We start from the raw sequence: 20,063 nt of genomic DNA on the forward strand, positions 1-20,063 counted from the left end.
AAGCAAAGGTTCAATACCTCATGGACACCGCTGCCTAAAATGGTATTTCCTGTGTTTTTATGCGATTTTTGTTTTGATGGTTTTGGTATTATAGGAACTTAGTTACTAAGGGTGCACTAGTTCATGATTTTTCATGTTGGTGAAAGAAACCTTTAGTCTCTGATGCGAAAAACTAAAGATGAAAGCTCTATATACTATTATGATTTATGCAATCCATAGTATGATCCCGCGGTCAACACACTTTTGTGTGAGGGAGGGGACATTGAAATAACTAGTATGATTTCAACACACAGATGGTCTGTATATCTGTTCGATCAGGCCGGGTCGTGGAGATTGGGGTGTTGATTTACAAAGATTTATCTGTGTTTTTCATGTTTTACCGAGGTTTTAATTCATGTGAGGGATGTTGGAAAACTCTATATATTTTATTTTATTTATTTTAAACCTTTAACTAAATAAAATTAATTATTGTTTTCTCTTATGAATGGAAAACCTTTTTAGTCCCACATCGGGAAGTTCCTCTTCTTAAGTGGTATTATTCCGTTATATAAACAAATTCTCTACTTTTATAAAACCAATGGGAAAGGGGTTTCTCTATATTTTAGAGAGACCTCCAAGGGAAAATATTTTTATATTGTTTGCTTAAGGGTTCACGATTTTCCTTAAGGGTTTTTCCGGAGTTGCCAAGCTCAAGTTGAGCATCTACTACATATGCTAGTAGTAAGTGTAGTAAGGTGTTTTATCGTGGAGATATTAGTCCTGTGAGGGACATAGCATCACTCTTGAGTGTATCCGGGCGCTAATGTCTTAAGGACAGCGTGTCGAATACGTGACTCACTCTGTTTTTCGAAAGTTTTTCTTTGTTGCTGTTGCGGAGATCTGGGAGATCGTCTGTTTCGTCAAATCGATCACTTCCATTATAAGTATCAATAACTTTTGCTTATTTTATTTTTCCTTGTTTTTGATTATTGCACCCAACATTTGTAAGGCTAACCACGTTTTCATGTATATGTATAACACCTTAGTCGAATTCAATTCACAGCCGACTTGAGTTGACTCTTGGGTTCAAAAAAATAAATAACGAATATACGAATCATGAATTCACACTAACACAAGTCCTTATAATCTAGGAAAATTACAGAATGGTCGTATTTTTTGTAATTCGTTCACAAAATGGTCAAACGTTTGTAATTCATTTACCAAATGGTCTTTTCCCATCCGATTTAACACTTTTGAATATAATGGTATTATCTTTTCCGATAATGCCCTTTCCTAAAATACCCTTTCTAGTTAACTAATTGGTTGAGGTGGTGGCGATGAAGCGGTGGTGCTGGGGGTGGAAGTTTAAGAATCTCCGCTAGACCCTAGAGGGAAAGCGGTGAACCCTTTGGGTAAATGCGGTGTAACGATCCTTAGTGCGGTGTAACGAACCTGAATGCGGTTTTACGATCATGAATGTGGTGTAACGATATGTAAGCGGTGGCATCACCACCTACAAATAGCATCACCGTCAAAAAAATTTATAACGAAGGAAAAAGTTAAAATTGTGTATGAAAGGGTAAATAGGAAGGAAAAATAGATAATTTTATTAACATATTTAACTGTGAGTCACCACTTAACTCTCTTCCTAACTGAAGTATGACCATTTTATTAATAGTTTGTAACAGTGGGATGCTTTTGTAAATCAGGTCCTAATACTACGACTGTTTTGTATATTTTCCTTATAATTTCAAAGATTTATTACATATAAATGCAAAATTTGACACCAGTTAAGAAAACTAAATGTAGTTGTTGTGTACTCCACCATACCTATTTTAAAGGTGGAGAAGGTGAAATATTTTTGATTAAGAAATTGCTTGGTTTTTGTAAAATTTCATGTCTTTTTTTTTATCCTTTGTCTTATTCTTAATGCAATTTCCCATATAACATAAATATTGTATGTATGTCAACAGGTTTCTTGGAATTGAAATTTCACTTATTAAGTGGAAAATCCAATATTCCTTTTTTATAATAGGGATAGAGGGAGTATAATCTGGTAATTAATTTCTTGCAATCCAAGTTATTTCTTAATAGCTTATCTAAGTCGTTTCCTTATATACCGAGAAAGTTAAAATTTGACTTGCATTTAGGTTCTCACCATAGTTTGAAGTGCACATATTTAGAGTTGAATAAATTCCATATAAGAATTACCCTTAAAGATGACTTCAGACTACTAAGAATAGGCAATGTGTAACATAGTGTTAATTTACTAAAACAATGTCTAAAAACTTGGTTCACAAGTTAGACCAATTCTTACAAAGAACTAAAACATTCCATGCGAAGGAGTCAACTCAGAAAGACCAATAGCGTGCGGAAAATTTTTCTTGGAAAATAACAAAAGAAAATGCATGGACCTAGATTTGGAAATTTCGGTGGATTGCACCTTTAGGTTCATAAATTCACCAAGTCAGGTTCGCGAACTCAAAGTAATCCCCGGTTTAGGAACTTTGTAACTCAATTGGGTTAGGGAACTCACCAAGGTAAGTTCGCAAAATCAAAATGAATTTTTCTCATTAAATATTTTGGATTTCAATTGGGTTCTCGAACTCATCAAGGTATATTCCCGAACTAAAAATGAATTCCGAGTTCAGGAATTTTGGACTTCGCTTGGGTTTGCGAACTCTTCATAGTAGATTAGCGAACTCAAAGTGAATCCCAAGATCTAAACGCATTTCCTAATGCTTTTCAGATAGCTCTGATTCGAACCATTTCAGAACATAACCTAATTCTGGTTGTCATTAACCCCTCAGTTACTAGCAAACCTTACTTTAACCTAAAAATAAGTTGGACTGAACATAAGCATTTTGTGGAGAATGTTACAGTTTGGTGGAATTCTATGCAATTTGCAGGGAGTGCTAGTACAATTTTTTTTCTTAAAGATACATAATCTGAAGTATTTCATTAAAAGCTGAAACAGACAAGAGTTTTGATGCAGTAAGAAAATACAAGTCAACCTTAACAAACAGAATAAATGAGCTGAATTTGCTGGAAAAATCTGGAACTTTACAACAATCTCTTCAAGAAGAAAGGTTTAAGTACAAGCTAAGACTCAGAAATGTGGAGGTTTTGGAAGAAAGGAAGTGGCACTTAAAGGCTAAACAGAATGGATTCAAGTGGGAGGATGGCGATACCGGATACTTTCATAGAATAATTAGTGCAAGAGACAAAAGAAACACAATTTTCATATTGCAGATAAATGGGGTTGATTGTTTCTATTTAACTATCATAAAAGAGGAACTAAGGAATTACTAAGTTCAACTTTTCTCACAACATTCGACTGTTTTCTCTAGTATGGACTCTTTTGATTTTCCTAAAATGAATGAGGAGGATGTTTGTGCTCTAGAATAGGATTTTACTGAAAATGAAATTTGAAGTGTCATCAAAATGACGTGAGGTAGTTGAAAATATGAGTGTACCCAAATACACCACAATCTTTTATTTATCAACCTATAAGTCATTTACCAAGTGTGATCGTCTATGGACAGAGTCGAGCCAATACAACAACTTCGGTACATACTTTGTGTGATCGTCTATGGATACGAGATCGAGAAAATTAAACAACAAGATCACTTGTGTGATTGACTATGGATTCAAGATCGAGATGAAACAACAAAAAAATGTTCACTTGATAATACGTACGATATTAAACCAAAACTCTATAGGATCAATATCAAGTGTTACAGAGTTAATGTAAAGTGTGATTTACTTTAATTATAATAAAATAATTATAATGCGGAAAAGTAAAGTAAATGGCACAACAAGATTTTTTTAACGAGGAAACATCAAATGCAGAAAAACCACGAGACCTAATCCAGTTTTGAATACTCTCAGAATTAAGCCGCTATACAAAATCTAATACCAACTTCGTATAGTTGAGACCAAGAAGACTACCCCTAGATACTTAGTTCCCTCAGTGTCCCTGCGCCTTCGACTTCTAGAGTCACGCACATGAATATCAAGTTTTTTGGATCGTATTCCAAACAACAAAGAAAGAATTTATTTGGTAACAACTCTAATCAATCTTGCTAGAAGATAAGATGAGTTGTTGACAAAGGCTCTTCCGTTTAATCTAATAAACTCCTTTGTCTGGTTAGATCAATCTAAACTTTGATTACCGAAATAATCGATTTCTATATTCGCATACAATCAATATAGATCCCAAAGAGAAACTATAAGGTGATGTCGATCTCACGCAACTAGCCAATCAAGTCTATCAAAGATAAACCCGATTCTAGTTGGATTCCAGATGATCAAGGTTTGTGCATTAAATCCATAAGATACGAAAACTAATAAGAATTCTTCTCCATCTTCAATCTTCTATTTCCTTCAATAAGATGCACAACACCACTTGAATCCTCTTGTGATCAATCACGCACATAACAGATTCTGTTAACAATGGATTATCACAAGATGTATTCAGATACGAAAATGGTTCTAAAGATCCCGTTGATACTTTAATCTAGTCTAAGTGAGCCTTATATCAGAAGAGAAGGTTCTTAAGAATAAACAAACTAGGTGCAACCAATATTTCAACATCCGTTAGTTAATCAAATCAATAATCGAAAACTACAATAACAATGCAATTATCTAGTTTCCCACCAACATTACTCGTAGAGATTCTTAATCCCACAGAAGTCTTTAAACGAGCGGTCGTAAAAGATTTCGCCTAATTAGGGTACTTTCCTCTCCGGATAGACGACTCCACCAGAAACAACAAGAATGAAGTTTTCCTGGCTCTTAGGAGAGTTTGCAAGAAATGCAAACTCAAGTATTCATAGATCAAGGTTGTTTGGACAACAAAGAAATTCGAAAACCGAAAATATTCTCAAGATACGCAATAAGTACCTAATTTCGGTTTTCCTTTTCCCAATTTAATGTTAACCAATATTTCCGAAATCTCTCATAAAAAATTTATTTTATTAGTCAAGCTCATTAACTAATAATATTTGCCAGAGGATATGCTTTAATTGCTGGTAATTAAAACATATATTATGAAAATCATAATTAAATGTTTTTCAATATTTCGGTTCGGGATCACCTTGAGCATCAAGGAATATTTTTAAACAATAAATGATAAGAGTTATATACATATTCAAATGATGTCGACATTTATAAGTTTCTCAACAAACCCTAATTTCAAGCTTCACACAAAACATAAAGAGATATGTGAATATTGGAAACTCGGTTTTTTTCCTTGGGATCGGTTGTACCAAACTCACAGTGTAAGTTGCGATTGGTTATACCATGCTTCCCAAACTAGGTTGTGAACGGTTACACCTTGCTTCCCAGAGGTAGCTTGTGATCAGTTACACCTTACTTCCCAAGTTATCTTGTGATCGGTTACACCCTTGTTCACAGAGAAACTTGTGACCGATTACAACTAACTTACCAAATTAGCTTATGATTGGTTACACCTTGTTTCCAAAAGGTAGCTTGTGACCGATTACAACTTGCTATACATAATAGGTTATGACCGGTTATACCTTAAGTCCCAACATAAATTAAGATAGGTTCTACCTTGTCATCTTCCATTGGTCATCCAAAAGATACTCAATAAAGAAAAACACCACGATTTATAAAGGATGATACCAAATTACTAAGGGCTGATACCATCTCAAGATCTTAAACGATCCTGACCGTTGGGTCGGCTAAATGATATCAGCCCCCAGTAATACTGGTATCATCCTTTATAAATCATGAAAAACACCAATCATGATTTCGCTTTTGATTATGAAAACAAGTTCATACATTAACTTCCTTAAACCAATGTAATAATACAAGGTTTCCTAGGATGAAATCAACACCTATGTATTATACATAATCAAGTAACTAAATACACAAATTACGTCGATATCGTATTTACGAAGTTCCAAAAGATATGCGTTTATACTTCGTAATATGTTTCCTTGACTAGGATATGACCCGTGCCGTAACGGCACGTGATTTGGCGTTCTAGTTTTCTGGCAGAATGTGACCCTTCACTGATTCGGAGATGATCTTCCAGTAAACGTTTGACATAGTCATCTTTTAAAACTATGTACACCGCTAGCTAGATGACTTCCAAAAATGGAGCTGGTGGTAATTGGAGAAAACTCTGAACATCAATGAATATACAGACAATACCAATAATACTACTCTGAACATCAATAACAAAGACTATATAAAATCACTTGTTTATTCTTAACAGGGAAATTCTAAGTCCGCTTTTGTTAGCATCATTTCTTTGTAATGTATCAATTGCTTATTCTCTTGATTTCTGGCATCATCAAGACTCAAGGAGCTTCTGATGCGGAATTTCCACAAAGTTTGTCAGCCGATTTATTCCTCTACAACTCAATATCTGGTGCCATTATCCAAGTGGACAATCTTTATACCATATCAATTCAAAAAAGGAAGAAACAAAAAGTAACGAAATTCCTGCTAGCTACTTCTACCCAACCATAAGCCGAATTCAAGAAAAGTTTATAGAAGCAGTGACATTTAAATATAAGCAAAGTAAACCTGTATCACGACCTCGATTATGAGACTCGCCAAATCCTAAAGCTACCCACTCATGACAAACCTCCGATTTTCTTTTATCCAAAATGAGTGACAACAGAAATATTTACATATCTACTAATTTCGTCCCAAGATATGCGTACAAACCAAGAGGGTACCCAAATAAATACAAATCTTCATATGAACTACCAACATGGATCAATGAGATAGAAATTAATAAGCTTACAAATTTGTATTAATTCTTTGAGAGTATGTAATTTCTGTATTCCATATAACAAAGAGGAAAGATGATATCAAATGGCAAGCGGAATAGATGAGTAGTTACTTAGCTATCGTCGTGCTTGTGATGCCAATTTTTTTTTCCTTAAAATCCACTAATGCACAATTCTATGACCTTCAACAAATTCAAATAGGAACTTACTAAAAAGCTTAAGTTATTTCGACATCGATCCAACTGCAAAGATGCAGGGTTTATGTAGGGTTTACCATGAAAGAAATTATCAACCACTGTTCAACCTTGATAAGCTATATCACATCTCTCCAAAACATATGAGGATGCATCCTCTAAGGGTTCTAAATTCATCTGGTAATGGCTTCAGATTCACAGCTGAAAAATAAAATAAAGAAACCAACATTCATTACTAAAAACCCAAAATATGAAAATATAATTCAGTCATATAAAATCAAATCAGATTGACGAAAGCCATTATGAGAAAAAACACAAATTCGACCGACTTAAATTAAAAATACAACAGAAGCACGTAGTAGTAGAATCAAATAATTACGCCATTCTTTATTCTTTCATTTTCCCAATCTTCTGCACTCTACTCATCAACCTATGTGCAGATTTATATTCGTAATAAGAGCGAGATAACACGCGATTCTGGGAAGATGTTCCGATTGGTTCAAATGATAATTCATACAAAGACCTACTCCTATTATACTCACACTCTTAACGACTTCAGTTGAGCAGTAAGCAAAATGGAGTTAAATAGTGGACCCATATTTAATTAACCCGAACTGAGTTAGTCTTTGTATGTCTAAGCACAAACGCTCGTAAAAGCAGAAAGTTAATAACGGATCGTTCAAAAAATTTCCACGGTGACCCAGTGAAAATGTATGAACATTTCCAAACCATAAACCAATATTTTTGAGCAGATGATATAATTTGAATTCTAATGCAGGTGACAACAATTTCAACATGATTAGAACTATTTTTCTCGTTTGTGACATAAATTAATAGCATTACAGCTCATTCCCAATTTTCTCGTTTACGACTAAAACTCGTTCTTCAAATCTATTATGAGACTAATTAAAGTGTAGATTGTTCTGTGCCTGCAGATTGATAGTACTAATGGCCGGCGACAAACTGTTCTTTCCCAAACTATTGATCCATGTGAAAGAGGTACTAATAATCGACAAAAAAAAGAGCATATAATAGAAACTTTTTGCTGGAATTTTAAGAAGCATAAACTGTAGAAAGGACAAACACTAAGAAACTCCTGAAAACTAAAAGATCCATGCCCTCCAGTCTTCAACACTGCTAACCACAGTGGAGTTTGGCGTCATGTTAGAATCTAACCAAGTCCTTCTGGATGGCATTTCAATTATCTTATACTTCGGGATCTCATTCATATTTGGCAGTTGTGAGTACATGACTTGAGGGAGTGGCTGGTGGGGGTTTTCCAGGGTAAGGCAACCCGGTCACCATGAAGCTCGGATGGTTTGCTTATTCTTGTTAAACGTAGTAAGCGTTATTTGGTAGTACATTCCCGCATTCAAGAGCTCTTCAAAAGCTACAACCACCTTAGATCTTCACATAGACTACGAAAATCATTACTCCAGCCATCATTCTCACCACTAAAACCATCACCTTGGGTATGGTGTTCATTATTCCAGACCAATGTAGTTAATATCGGATATCGGTTCATCTCGGCCGCGACCGATACACTGGTACGATTTTATATCGGGGATATTATCGTTGAAATATCGGTATAATATCGGCTCTAAATTTACGGATAAAATATAATAGATACCATCAATTTTATCAAAAAAAACAAAAGAGTAACTTCAATAACTTTAAAATTCAATACTTAAAAGGATAATTAAACAAGTTTAAAGTTCAAACCGGAAACAAGAGAGTAACTTCACCGACTTTAAAGTTTACAAACTAAAATGGTAACTAAACAGAGATAATACAATTTTATTCTAAATAATAGATATCATCATCTTCAGTAGCTCCATTAGCTCCATCAAGTAGTCCATTATCAGTGTCTAACATCAATTGATCAGTATCATAGCCATCATATTCAGAATCGGTTGGGTAAGTAGACTTGCTTCGAGAGCTACATGCAACTCTACTATCAACTGGACGACTTTCTTCGCCAAGAATATCTTGCAAATCATCCAAAGTTACATTATCACCTTCTACAGCCAAGTCATGTAAGTTCTGTGGATCCAACCATTCATCATTTTCATCATGCTCATCAAGAAAAATAGGGTCACGAGCTTTCCCATCATCATTATATTCTGCAATTTCTTTATAACGACGCTGCAATTTTTTGTTATATTGGATAAATACACTATCATTCAATTTTTGTTGTGTTATGCGATTCCGCTTCTTGGTGTGCAACTGAAATACAAAAATAAATAGCTAAACTGATTGTTTCATGCATTCCAGTTTGTTGTGATAAGAACATACATTGTTGTATCATGCATTGTTGAAATTTATGACTTTGCAAAGAACATAATTCAACTGTAAAGATAGAACAAGTAAGACTCACATTTTGAAATGTGCTCCAGTTTCGCTCACATGGGGAAGCAGAAGAAGTAAGACTCAATACCCTGATTGCAAATTTTTGTAGGTTTGGGACATCGATTCCTCCATATGTAATCCACCAATCATCTGTCATAAACATGAACAAAGTAGCTAATCAATACAAACCTATTTAACACAAGCGTGACCAAATTTTAAACGTACAGTACAAGAAAACTTACGAGGTTGATCTTTGTCTCTTCTTTTTTTGCAAGTCTGACTTCCTAGGATTCCATAAGCATCGCTGTACATTCTCAATTCAGTTGTTGCCATCTCAAGTTCATCTTCATTGGTTATAAGCTTTTCCATAGCTGTATGAAGTCCCCTTTTGATTTCTATGTACTTTGGACCATTATCCATCAAATGAGCTGGAATCTTATAGAATATGGAAGGATTTAGATAATAAGCCGCACAATGTAGAGGATGATTAAAGTTATTCTTCCATCTCTTATCAAAAACAGCCTTAACTATAACCCAAGTATCATTATCTTCACCCAAATTCTTCTCAAGTTGATCCCTTGCTATTCTCATTGCCTCATAAAAAGAAGGCATTGTAGGTTTGCGTTCGATATCCACTAATCTTACTACCTTAACTAAAGGCTTTAGCACCCTACAAGAGTAATCGACATCTTCCCAAAATTTGATACTTGTAACAATTTTAAGTGCATTTACTCCCACATTTTCTCTTGCAAACCTAGTTTTTACCCACCTATCATTCACAAACACCATTTGCAGAGGAGTTTTATACTTTTGAAGACTCTCTAGTGTGTAATATTGAGTTGCAAATCTAGTTTTTGTAGACCTATGTAAGTCTGCACCAGTCAACTCCCTCATTAAGCTCAATACTTGAAAATGAGCATAAATATATGTAACTAGTCTCTTACCTAGTATGACGGCTGTCTTGATTCTTGGAAGCTTGGAACCAAGTTCTTCTAGCATCAACTGAACACAATGAGCACCAAAAGGAGTCCAAAACATATGTGGGTATTCAAGCATTAAGTCCTTCCCTGCCTTTTTGAAGTTAGAACCATTATCAGTAATGAACTGAACCACATTTTCTGCACCAACATCAGCAATTACCTCCTTTACAAGCTTAGGAATGAAATCATCATCATTGGTTCTATCTGAGGCATCCACAGACTTCAAAAATACTGAACCTTTAGGACAATTCACCAAAAAGTTAATAAGATGTCTCTTTTTCCCATCCGTCCAACCATCTGACATGATAGAACATCCAAACCTATTCCAATGTTCCCTAAAGGTATCAACGAACATCCTCATTTCTTCTAATCGGTCCTTGAAAAGATTGGTACGAATCTGATGGTAAGATGGGGGGGCATAGCTAACATCAACAAAAAAAAAAATCAGCACATTATGCAGTAGTCTGCAATAGTCGGCATATTATGCAATAGTCAACACATTATGCAATTCCAGACAACATAGATGTTATGAGATTTCTAAGAAGCATGTTATATCATTCACACATTTAACAAGCAACTAGTTCTGAATAAGAAAGCATCAATCAAGGAACTAGTTCATCAAGGAAAACAAGGTTTGAAAAAAATACCTTTCCCGTAATCACCAATTGCAAAGATCATTTCTTTGAAACTTGGGCAACGAACGGTATTAAATGCCACTGAATTCTCAGTCATCCAAGATGATATGCATTTCCATGCAGTCTTTAATAACTTCTCTTTCACTGCACAGTTCCTTTCAGCGGTGACCTTTTGAGTTTTCTTGTGATCTGTCCTCATATATAAATCAATAGGACCTCTTGTATTACTTTGGGTTATTCGCTTTCTCTTCGTCTGTTTTTGAACATGTAAATCAACACCACTACCACTGCCAACATTGCCATCAATTTCAACTTCTTGTTCCCCAACATCTGTGTCAACATCAGAGCCTTCATCAGAGTTGAATGTACGCTGGTACGCTAAATCAATGTTAGCCCTATGAGCATTTTTGGTCTTCTTTACAGCAAACAACTGATTTACTTTGTTGATAACAGAAGTGGTTGCATTCGGACATGGTGAAGTATTCCCTGACTTTCCTACGAGATGCTCCTTAAGCCTTGTGATTCCACCACCACGGATTAATTTGTTACATAACAAACAGGTAATAATATTTGGATTTTCTGGGTCTTTGCGTTCACCCCATTCCCATGCCGGATCCCTAGCTTGCGTAGAAGAAGGCAATGAACCACATAAATTGTTTGTGGTGTTTGCATTGGATGCACTAGAAGAATTCATAGCCATAACCTAAAACATAAATAGCTAATAAATCAACCAAAATAAAAAAAAAACCAATAATAAAGAAGGTCTATTAATCAATAGTCTCTGAGATTTTTAGATGAAAATATTAATAAGAATGAACTCTCAAAAATAAGTGGTTTTTGAAGATGTTGACGAATTTAATTAATCAAAGCAAAAAAAAAGACTAATTATCAAAAGGTTCAAAACCCTAACCTTCAATTAATCAATAGTCTCTGAGATTTTTAGATGAAGAACATCAGCTAATCAAAAGTTCCTTCCTTAGATTGGATTCTCAATAATGATATTTGAAGAACACGACTTTCTGAATCATGTATTTGAAGAACACGATCTGTTTTTCACTTCACTTCATCTCCTCTTCTTTTCTCTTCCACAGTTCGATTGAAAAGTGAAAACAATCGAATGAAAATTTTAGGGATTTAACCTATACCGGAACTGAAAAACCAAGATTACCCTTACACTTCACACAAAATGACCGGTACCGGTTAATTTCGGAAATTTCGTTTCGTCCGTATCGGCCGATTTTATCGGGTAAATATCGTATCCCCGATATCCTCCATACCGTACCGTTTTAGACCGGTATCCGAAATATCGGCGAAATATCGGCCGATATGGCCGATATTGACTACACTGCTCCAGACTATGAAAATAGCATGGCCATTTACCTTGGGAACCTCAGTTCCTACTTTCTTAATAGCTTATTTTCACCATAATGTGCAGAGCAAAACACAAAGTAGACAAACAATAACTTCGCCTGAGTAGACAGACTGGTAAAAAAAAATAAATCATATTCGCAATTATTAAGAAGAGTATTAAACTTGCTTGTGAGGAGGTTTTCATATCTATCCAGTGGAAGACCGGGGGCAGCTCATTCTAAGCTATTGAGTTTTCTGTTTTCTGCAGAAATTAAAAGTTACAATCATGAGAAGTCTGGTAATAACCGGAAAAACAAAATGATGTTAGCCAAAAAAAATAAATAAATTGACGGGCTATGCAAATAGAGACATTTATGTCCTCTTCCTGATTAACCAAAACAAACTGTATGTTGTTTTTAATCTTGTTTTATGTATAACAAAGTCAAGGAAAACTTCAGACTAAAAGAAGTTAGCCACCAACAAATAAAAAAAATGGCAGGCTACTTTCTGTCAAGGATAGACGGCATACACCCAAAAATGAAGTTGATTATACACGAAAAATGTAGTTTGAATCAATAATCAAGCCAGGGCCATTGAGCTTCTCCCAAAAATGAAATTGATTGGTGTATACCATCTATGAATAATTGTTAAGGATACTCGGTCGAACACACCAATGGTTCTGATTTTTATTTTCAGCTCAAAACAGTGTACACAATCAAACTCATCAATATATTTTTCAAAACCATGTACATTTCTTCGAGTCATTTCATCAAACGCATTACCACGAAACTAAAGTAAAACCAACCGAATAATAGAAATCAACTTCAGCTGGTGCATCAAGTTAGATGACCCTTAATTGATAGAGAAATTCATAATATTCATCTTTGAGCAGTGGAACAGGGGAAAACGTATTTGTTGGAGGATTGATTCAGATTCAGACAATATGGTTAAGCAAACAACAATCACATACCATTTAGATTTGACAAACACAACAATTAAAAATAGGTAGTTCAATTTACCTGAGATGGATGCTAATCTCGAATCAGCCCTATATCAACAAAAACCTGCAGCAACACATCAAAATTTAAGAAAAACCAATTGAGAACAACTAAATCAAATACAAATTTAGGAAAAATTAAAACTTACAGTGTCGAACTTTTAGAGTAGTGATCGAGTAATCTTGAGAGATTAAAAACGTACAATCAGCTCTGTTACTCAGACCAAGGATGTTGATCATATAATATGAGAGGGCAGAAAATATTCGTATAGGTGCCATACCGAGATAAACCTGAGATAAAGTAAAATCTTATAATCAGATTAGACACCCCCTCAAAGACTTTTTACAATAACCCAAATATCGGAATTCAATACAAAAAGTGAAATACACATTGAGGGTTAACAACTTAACTGGTGAAACACTTCTGCCAGAGATGATTAAATCACAATTAGAGGTGAACAAACAACTCATGAAATGGTGAAACCAAAGATACCAAAAAAATATAGGGGTTATGAGGGAGAAGAACCCGATGCTTACCTTAACAACACCAGTAACCAATAATCCTTTCTTGGAGATGCTGGTGGGAATGGAATACTAAACTATAGAAGTTTATACACGTGAACATGTGATCGAGCGTTACAGATACCATAGCGTTTCAGAAACCGTAGCGATGATATCAATGAGGCATAATGGTCCGTAACCGTTTGTGCTTGAATTACTCACAAACGTTGGATTGGGGAGTAGAAAGTGGGTGCATTCTAAACCGAGATTTATCTCTTTCACTTCTAAAACAACGGGAGTCGTCGATCAATTAAAAAAGTAAATTCAGAGCCGTTGGATTGGCGAAAAGACATTTGTTTGTGTAAGATAGATACTTTGATCATAATACTATGACCAAGTCTAATCACCAGAGTATTATATACAAATATGTATAGCTTCACATGTTATGTTTTCAATATAGAACGACTTGAAGGATACGTTAAGAATGGGAACAAGATCAAGTCAATATTACTAACTTCAAGTGTAAGGATGATATCTTCGTTGTAGTCGCTACTTCTTCTCATTATTCAGGACTTCAGAGTACTACTTGCACGTCTCAATATCCCCGCGCCTTCGAATTCTAGAGTCACGCACGTGAATAGTAAGTCCTTTGGATCGTACTCCAAACAACAAAGGAATAATCGGTTTGGTAACCAGTCTAATCAATCTTACTAGAAGATATTGTTTGAGTTGTTGGCAAGGGCTCTTCCGTTTAAACTAATGAACTCCTTGGATGTTTAGATCAATCTAAACTTTGAGTAACGAAATAATCAATTTCTAGATTCGCATACAATCGATATAGATCTCAAAGAGAAACTATATGGCGATGCCGATCTCACGCAACTATCCAATCAAGTCTATCAAAGATAAACGCGATTCTAGTTGGATCCCATAAGATCAAGATTTGTGCACTAAATCCACAAGATACGAAAACTAATAAGAGTTCTTCTTCGTCTTCAAATCTTCTATTTCCTTCAATAAACATCACAACACCACTCGAATCCTCTTGTGATCAATCACGCACAGAACAGACTCTGTTAATAATGGATTATCACAAGACGTCTTTAAATGCGAAAATGTACCAAAGATCCCGTCGATACTTTGACATAGTTTGAGTGAGCCTTATATCAGAAGATGCTCTGATGCTGTGCAAGAACAACAAGCAAACAACTAGATGAAGATGCAAACAGCAAGAATGCAATGTAAACAGCAAATGATGCAAGTGCAGCTGCAAGCTAAGAGCAACAACAAGCAAATGAGCAAGGAAAGAAAAACAACACAAGCTGTTAAAAACAGCAAGGGAAAATGATGCAAAGATGAAAAATTATGCAAAGATGAAAATGCAAGTTATGATGAGCTAAATGATTATACTAAATGCAAGATATGCAAGTGAAAGAAAGCAAGGAAAAACAACAACCACACAATTCCAAGTCCTCGGAAATGGCGCCAAAAACTTGGTGGCTCTCTAAAAGAGTCACAAACTAATACCGCAAGTGCACGGTGTCGAGGTGTAGAACAATGCAAATACGGGTCGATCCACAGGGACAAGGTGTGTGTAGTTGAAGCTTAGACTTTCACTAAAACTGAGTTGTAACAAAGAGTCTTGGTTGTGTTAAAACACACTTGAGATGATGGCAGTGACCGAACTACAAAAAACAGTAGAATGTAAAGCAAGTAAACAGGAACATGCTAGGGCTTTTGAATCCACCTCTAACTCACACTGATTATTCATCACTGACAGTAACATTGTTTTTCTATAACCACCAACAAGAGGGATGTCAATCCTCTATATAGCAAGGGTCATTTTGATATGAAATCTCCTATCACAACTAAGGTATCTTCCCTAAGTATTAACTGTCTGTTTAAAGCACAATTAATCAAAAGAAAAATATATAAAATTAAGCATGAGTTGCAGTTCAGCAACACTAGATGATTCTAACTACAATGGATGCCTGACATCCAATGTGAAAGGCTAGTGTTGAAGCCCTAAGATGGAGTTTCACTATGAGCATTTAAACACATCATGGCTACTGACAAGAGCATGAAAAACAAATGTTAAGCTAGGGTTTCATCTAAACCCTGGCAAATTAAACTAGAACATGTTTAACACATTAAATAACTGGAATTGAAACATTGAACATAAACAGAGCATTGAACTACAACCCTTGAGACACTGGCTATTCCAGTGCTCTTGGGTGACACACTGGCTAGTCCAGGTATCCCCACAACAGCACCAAACACCTTCTATTTATACCCAATTTACATAATTAGGGTTCATACACCCAATTCCCAAAAATACCCAAATACAGTTGAAATTAGGGTTTGTTGAATCTTACCCATACTTCTCTGATTTGCTTCATAGCCTTCGACCCATTCTTCTGCTTCCTCCCATGCTTCTTTGGTGCGAGTTGGTGCCCTAATCCTTACCTCTACTCCAACTAATATTAACCTAATTCTTCACTGAGAGGAGAAGGTGAAGATGTAGGCTGATAATAGGTGGATAGAAGAGTGATGGTGATGTGTGAGGGTTTGTTTACTCGAGCTTTGCTCGCGTTGGTGGAGGCAGCAGGAGAAGGTGGTGGGAATGGTGGTGCGGCAGGGTATGGTGGTGTTGCAGAGGGTGAGGGAGAAAGAGAAAAAGTCGATGGAAAATGGATTGGGGTGCGTTTGTTTTGGGTATAGGGTATTTGGTACTCGGGTGTTGAGCGGGTTTAGCAATTGTTGATGAACAGCGAGGATGCGACGTTGGATGCGAAGATGATGGATCGATCTAACGGCGAGACAGAAGGAAGCGAGGAGCGACCGTTGGATGCGTAAGTACAACGAAACTGACGGCTCAAGATGGAGTTAGGTGCTGTAGTGTTTGACAGGAGCTTCAGACTTCGATGCACGACGATGAAGCGACCGTAGGATGCATCTGTGGATCCAATCTGACGGCTACGAGCTTAGGCAGGCTTTGGGCTTGGTCTTGGACTTAGGTTAGAGTTTGGGCTTAGACAATTCTGAGCCCACTTCTTCTTTAAGAACAAATTCTTCCTTCCAAGCCCACTTCTAGTTGGTCCGGCTCTTGCAAACATCATTCTTCGCTGCCTTTCTGCGGGAGTCTTTGTCGTTTCTTTGCTCTTTTCACTCCGTGAGTTAACCAGGCTTTATTTAGTACCTAAAATGCAAAATTAATTAATAAAAATATTTATTCTTGAAAACAAAGAAAATACAGAATATGGGATAAAATGTAGAATTAATGCACAAAAGATGAGTTAAATGCCAAGAAAAATATATAGAAATATGCACTTTTTAGCACTCATCACTCCACCAGAAAAAATAAGAATGAAGTTTTCCTGGATCTTGGGATAGTTTGCAAGAAATGCAAACTCAAGTATTTATAGACCAGGGTTGTTTGGACAACAAGAAAATTCCAAAACCGAAAATATTCTCAAGATATGCAATAAGTACCTAATTTCGGTTTTCCTATTTCCAATTTAATAACCAATATTTCCGAAATATATCATAGAAAACTTATATTATTAGTCTAGGACATTAACTAATAATATTTTCCAGAGGATATGTTTTAATTTTTGATAATTAAAACATATATTATGAAAATCATAATTAAATGCTTTTCAATAATTCGGCTCGGGATAACCTTGAGCACCAAGGAATATATTTGAACAATAAATGATAAGAGTTATGTACATTTTCAAATGACGTCGATATCTATAAGTTTCTCAGCAAACCTTAATTCCAAGCTTCACACAAAACATAAAAAGATATGTGAATATTGGAAACTCGGTTTTGCTCTTTCGGATCGGTTGTACCAAACTCACAATGTAAGTTGTGATCGATTATACCATTCTTCCCAAAATAGGTTGTGACCGATTACACCTTGCTTCCCAGAGGTAACTTGTAATCGGTTACACCTTACTTCCCGAGTTAGCTTGTGATCGGTTACACCTTGGTTCCAAGAGAAACTTGTGACCGATTACAACTAACTTCCCAAATTAGCTTCTGATCGGTTACACTTTGCTTCTAAAAGGTAGATTGTGACCGATTACAACTAACTTCCCAATTTAGCTTGTGACCGGTTACACCATGCTTCAAAGTAGCTTGTGACCGATTAAGACTTGCTACACATCATAGGTTATGACCGGTTATACCTTCAGTCTCAACATAAGTTAAGATAGTAACTACCTTGTCATCTTCCATTGGTCATCCAAAATATATTCAATAAAGAACAAGATCAACTATGATTTCCCTTTCGATTATAAATACAAGTTTGAAAAAGCGGGGGTTTAACAACCACACCCAATGTTACATTTAGGAAATCTATATGAACAAACTCCAATAGAATTTCCAAGAGAATCAACTAGACATTTAGACTCATTCAATGGAAATATATCTAAGAGTTGTATCTCAGTTTCTCAATGTAATCAGAAAATCAAATAAATATAATCCGTGAGCCTGATTATTATGAGAAACAACTTGAACGGTACCAAAAACCAAAGTGTCAATCAATTTATATCAACAACCAAAGGTTGGATTATCTAATTGATTGAAATACGCACAACATGTGATATTTCAATTATATAAACAAATATGATGCGGAAAAGAAATAACACAGATACCAAAAATTTTGTTAACGAGGAAACTGCAAATGCAGAAAAACTCCGGGACCTAGTCCAGATTTGAATATCACAATGTATTAAGCCGCTATAGATACTAGCCTACTGCAAGTTAACTTCAGACTGGAATGTAGTTAAGCCCTAACCAATCTCACACAGATCAAGGTACAGTCGCGCTTATGCCTCTGGATCCCAGCAGGATTCTACGCACTTGATTCCCTTTGCTGATCTCACCCTCAACTAAGAATTGCTACAACCCAAAGTCGAAGACTTGATAAACAAATATGTCTCACACATAAAAGTCTATTGAATAGATAAATCTGTCATGGTTTAATTTTTCAAGTTAAAAATGAGGATGCTGACATCACTAGTATTAGATAGTGACGGAGTGAGCCGAATACTCACATCTCTTATCACATAGTGACTTATCAAGGTTTGTTGTATAAGCATACTTCTTACCTAGTTCTCTTAAATTTCTTATTGTCTTCAAGAGTACCATGTTGATTACCCAAGGAGAGATTCATTCTTTGCATGTCACTTTGAAGTTTAGCAATCCTTTTGTTGTTTCTCTTGAATTTCCAACACTTATTTTGGACATGATTTGCAATTCCACAAATACAACAAATCAAAAAAGATTTATTGTCTTTCTTATATTCCCCTGTTTATCACAACATTCATCATCAATTATTCCAAAACCGGCTGGGACAAAGGAGTTGTTTGTGCTCACAATTTTTCTTTTGAACCCTAAACCATTTCTATTACCAAAAGACTTCTGACCGAATAACATTGCTGAGATCTTGTCAGAACTTCCAGACAACCTTTACAGGTCACACTTAAGAGTATTAATCTCTTTTTATTTTATAGACGGTGTTCTGGTGAATTCATCATTAAGACAATCTATCTCAAGATTTTTCACATGTAGAGATGATTCAAGTTTCTCCAACGAATCCTTTAGTTGAAGATTTTCTCGGTGAATTTCTTCACTTTTATCCAAGAATTCAAAAATATCTATGTCAGACACATACTCCGAATCAGAATCTAAGTAGGTAGAAGTTTCTGCTGCGAGAGCTCAAAATTCATTGCAAGCATCGTAAATATGCAAGATTTTGACAAACGGAGATGAATTCTATTGTATTGAATCATCTGAAGCATTAAACAGAGAAAGACATTTCTCACATCTTTTTCTTCTTTTAAAAAAATCCTTGATCTTTTATGTAATCAATGATTTATCAAAATCAATATGATTAGAACAACATTCATCAAACCAAGACAAGTTAGAAGACTCTCTTGTGTTAGTCACAACATTTAATGCAGATGTTCTAACTGTGTTCTGATCAAGATAATTTTTTTTTAACTTTCCAACAATAGAGTTTCTGGAAACTGTATCAAGGTTATTTCCTTCAACGATGGCATGTTTCTTAGAATCGTATTTGGCTGGCAACGATCTTCGAATTTTCATCAAAATGTCTTTTTCAGGAATAGTCTTACCTAATGCAAAAGATGCATTAACAATTTCAGACATTTGTGATGAAAGCACATTAAATTAATCCTCGTCATCCATACAAAGGTTTTCCCAATCATAATTTAGGTTTTGAAGCCTAGCTTCTTTTTCAGAGGTATTCCCTTCGAATACAATTTCTAAGATATCCC

At 35.5% G+C, this 20,063-nt stretch overlaps 1 protein-coding gene and 1 long non-coding RNA gene across 2 annotated transcripts; both read right to left on the reverse strand.

Moving 5' to 3' along the window:
- Positions 1–9,711: 9,711 nt before the first annotated feature.
- Positions 9,712–11,607, reverse strand: LOC113324988. Its single transcript, XM_026573241.1, has 3 exons — positions 10,920–11,607; positions 9,827–10,509; positions 9,712–9,720 (listed from the first exon to the last, which is right to left on the reverse strand). Exons 1-3 carry the CDS (start codon positions 11,605–11,607, stop codon positions 9,712–9,714), a joined length of 1,380 nt encoding a protein of 459 aa, XP_026429026.1.
- Positions 11,608–12,288: 681 nt separating this feature from the next.
- On the reverse strand, positions 12,289–13,572 carry LOC113321544. The gene is made up of 3 exons (XR_003346741.1): positions 13,404–13,572; positions 13,277–13,321; positions 12,289–12,519 (listed from the first exon to the last, which is right to left on the reverse strand). It is a non-coding gene; the product is annotated as an uncharacterized LOC113321544 (long non-coding RNA).
- Positions 13,573–20,063: the final 6,491 nt, after the last annotated feature.

Source organism: Papaver somniferum, chromosome 11 (assembly GCF_003573695.1).
Source record: "Papaver somniferum cultivar HN1 chromosome 11, ASM357369v1, whole genome shotgun sequence".
Classification (NCBI taxonomy): domain Eukaryota; kingdom Viridiplantae; phylum Streptophyta; class Magnoliopsida; order Ranunculales; family Papaveraceae; genus Papaver; species Papaver somniferum.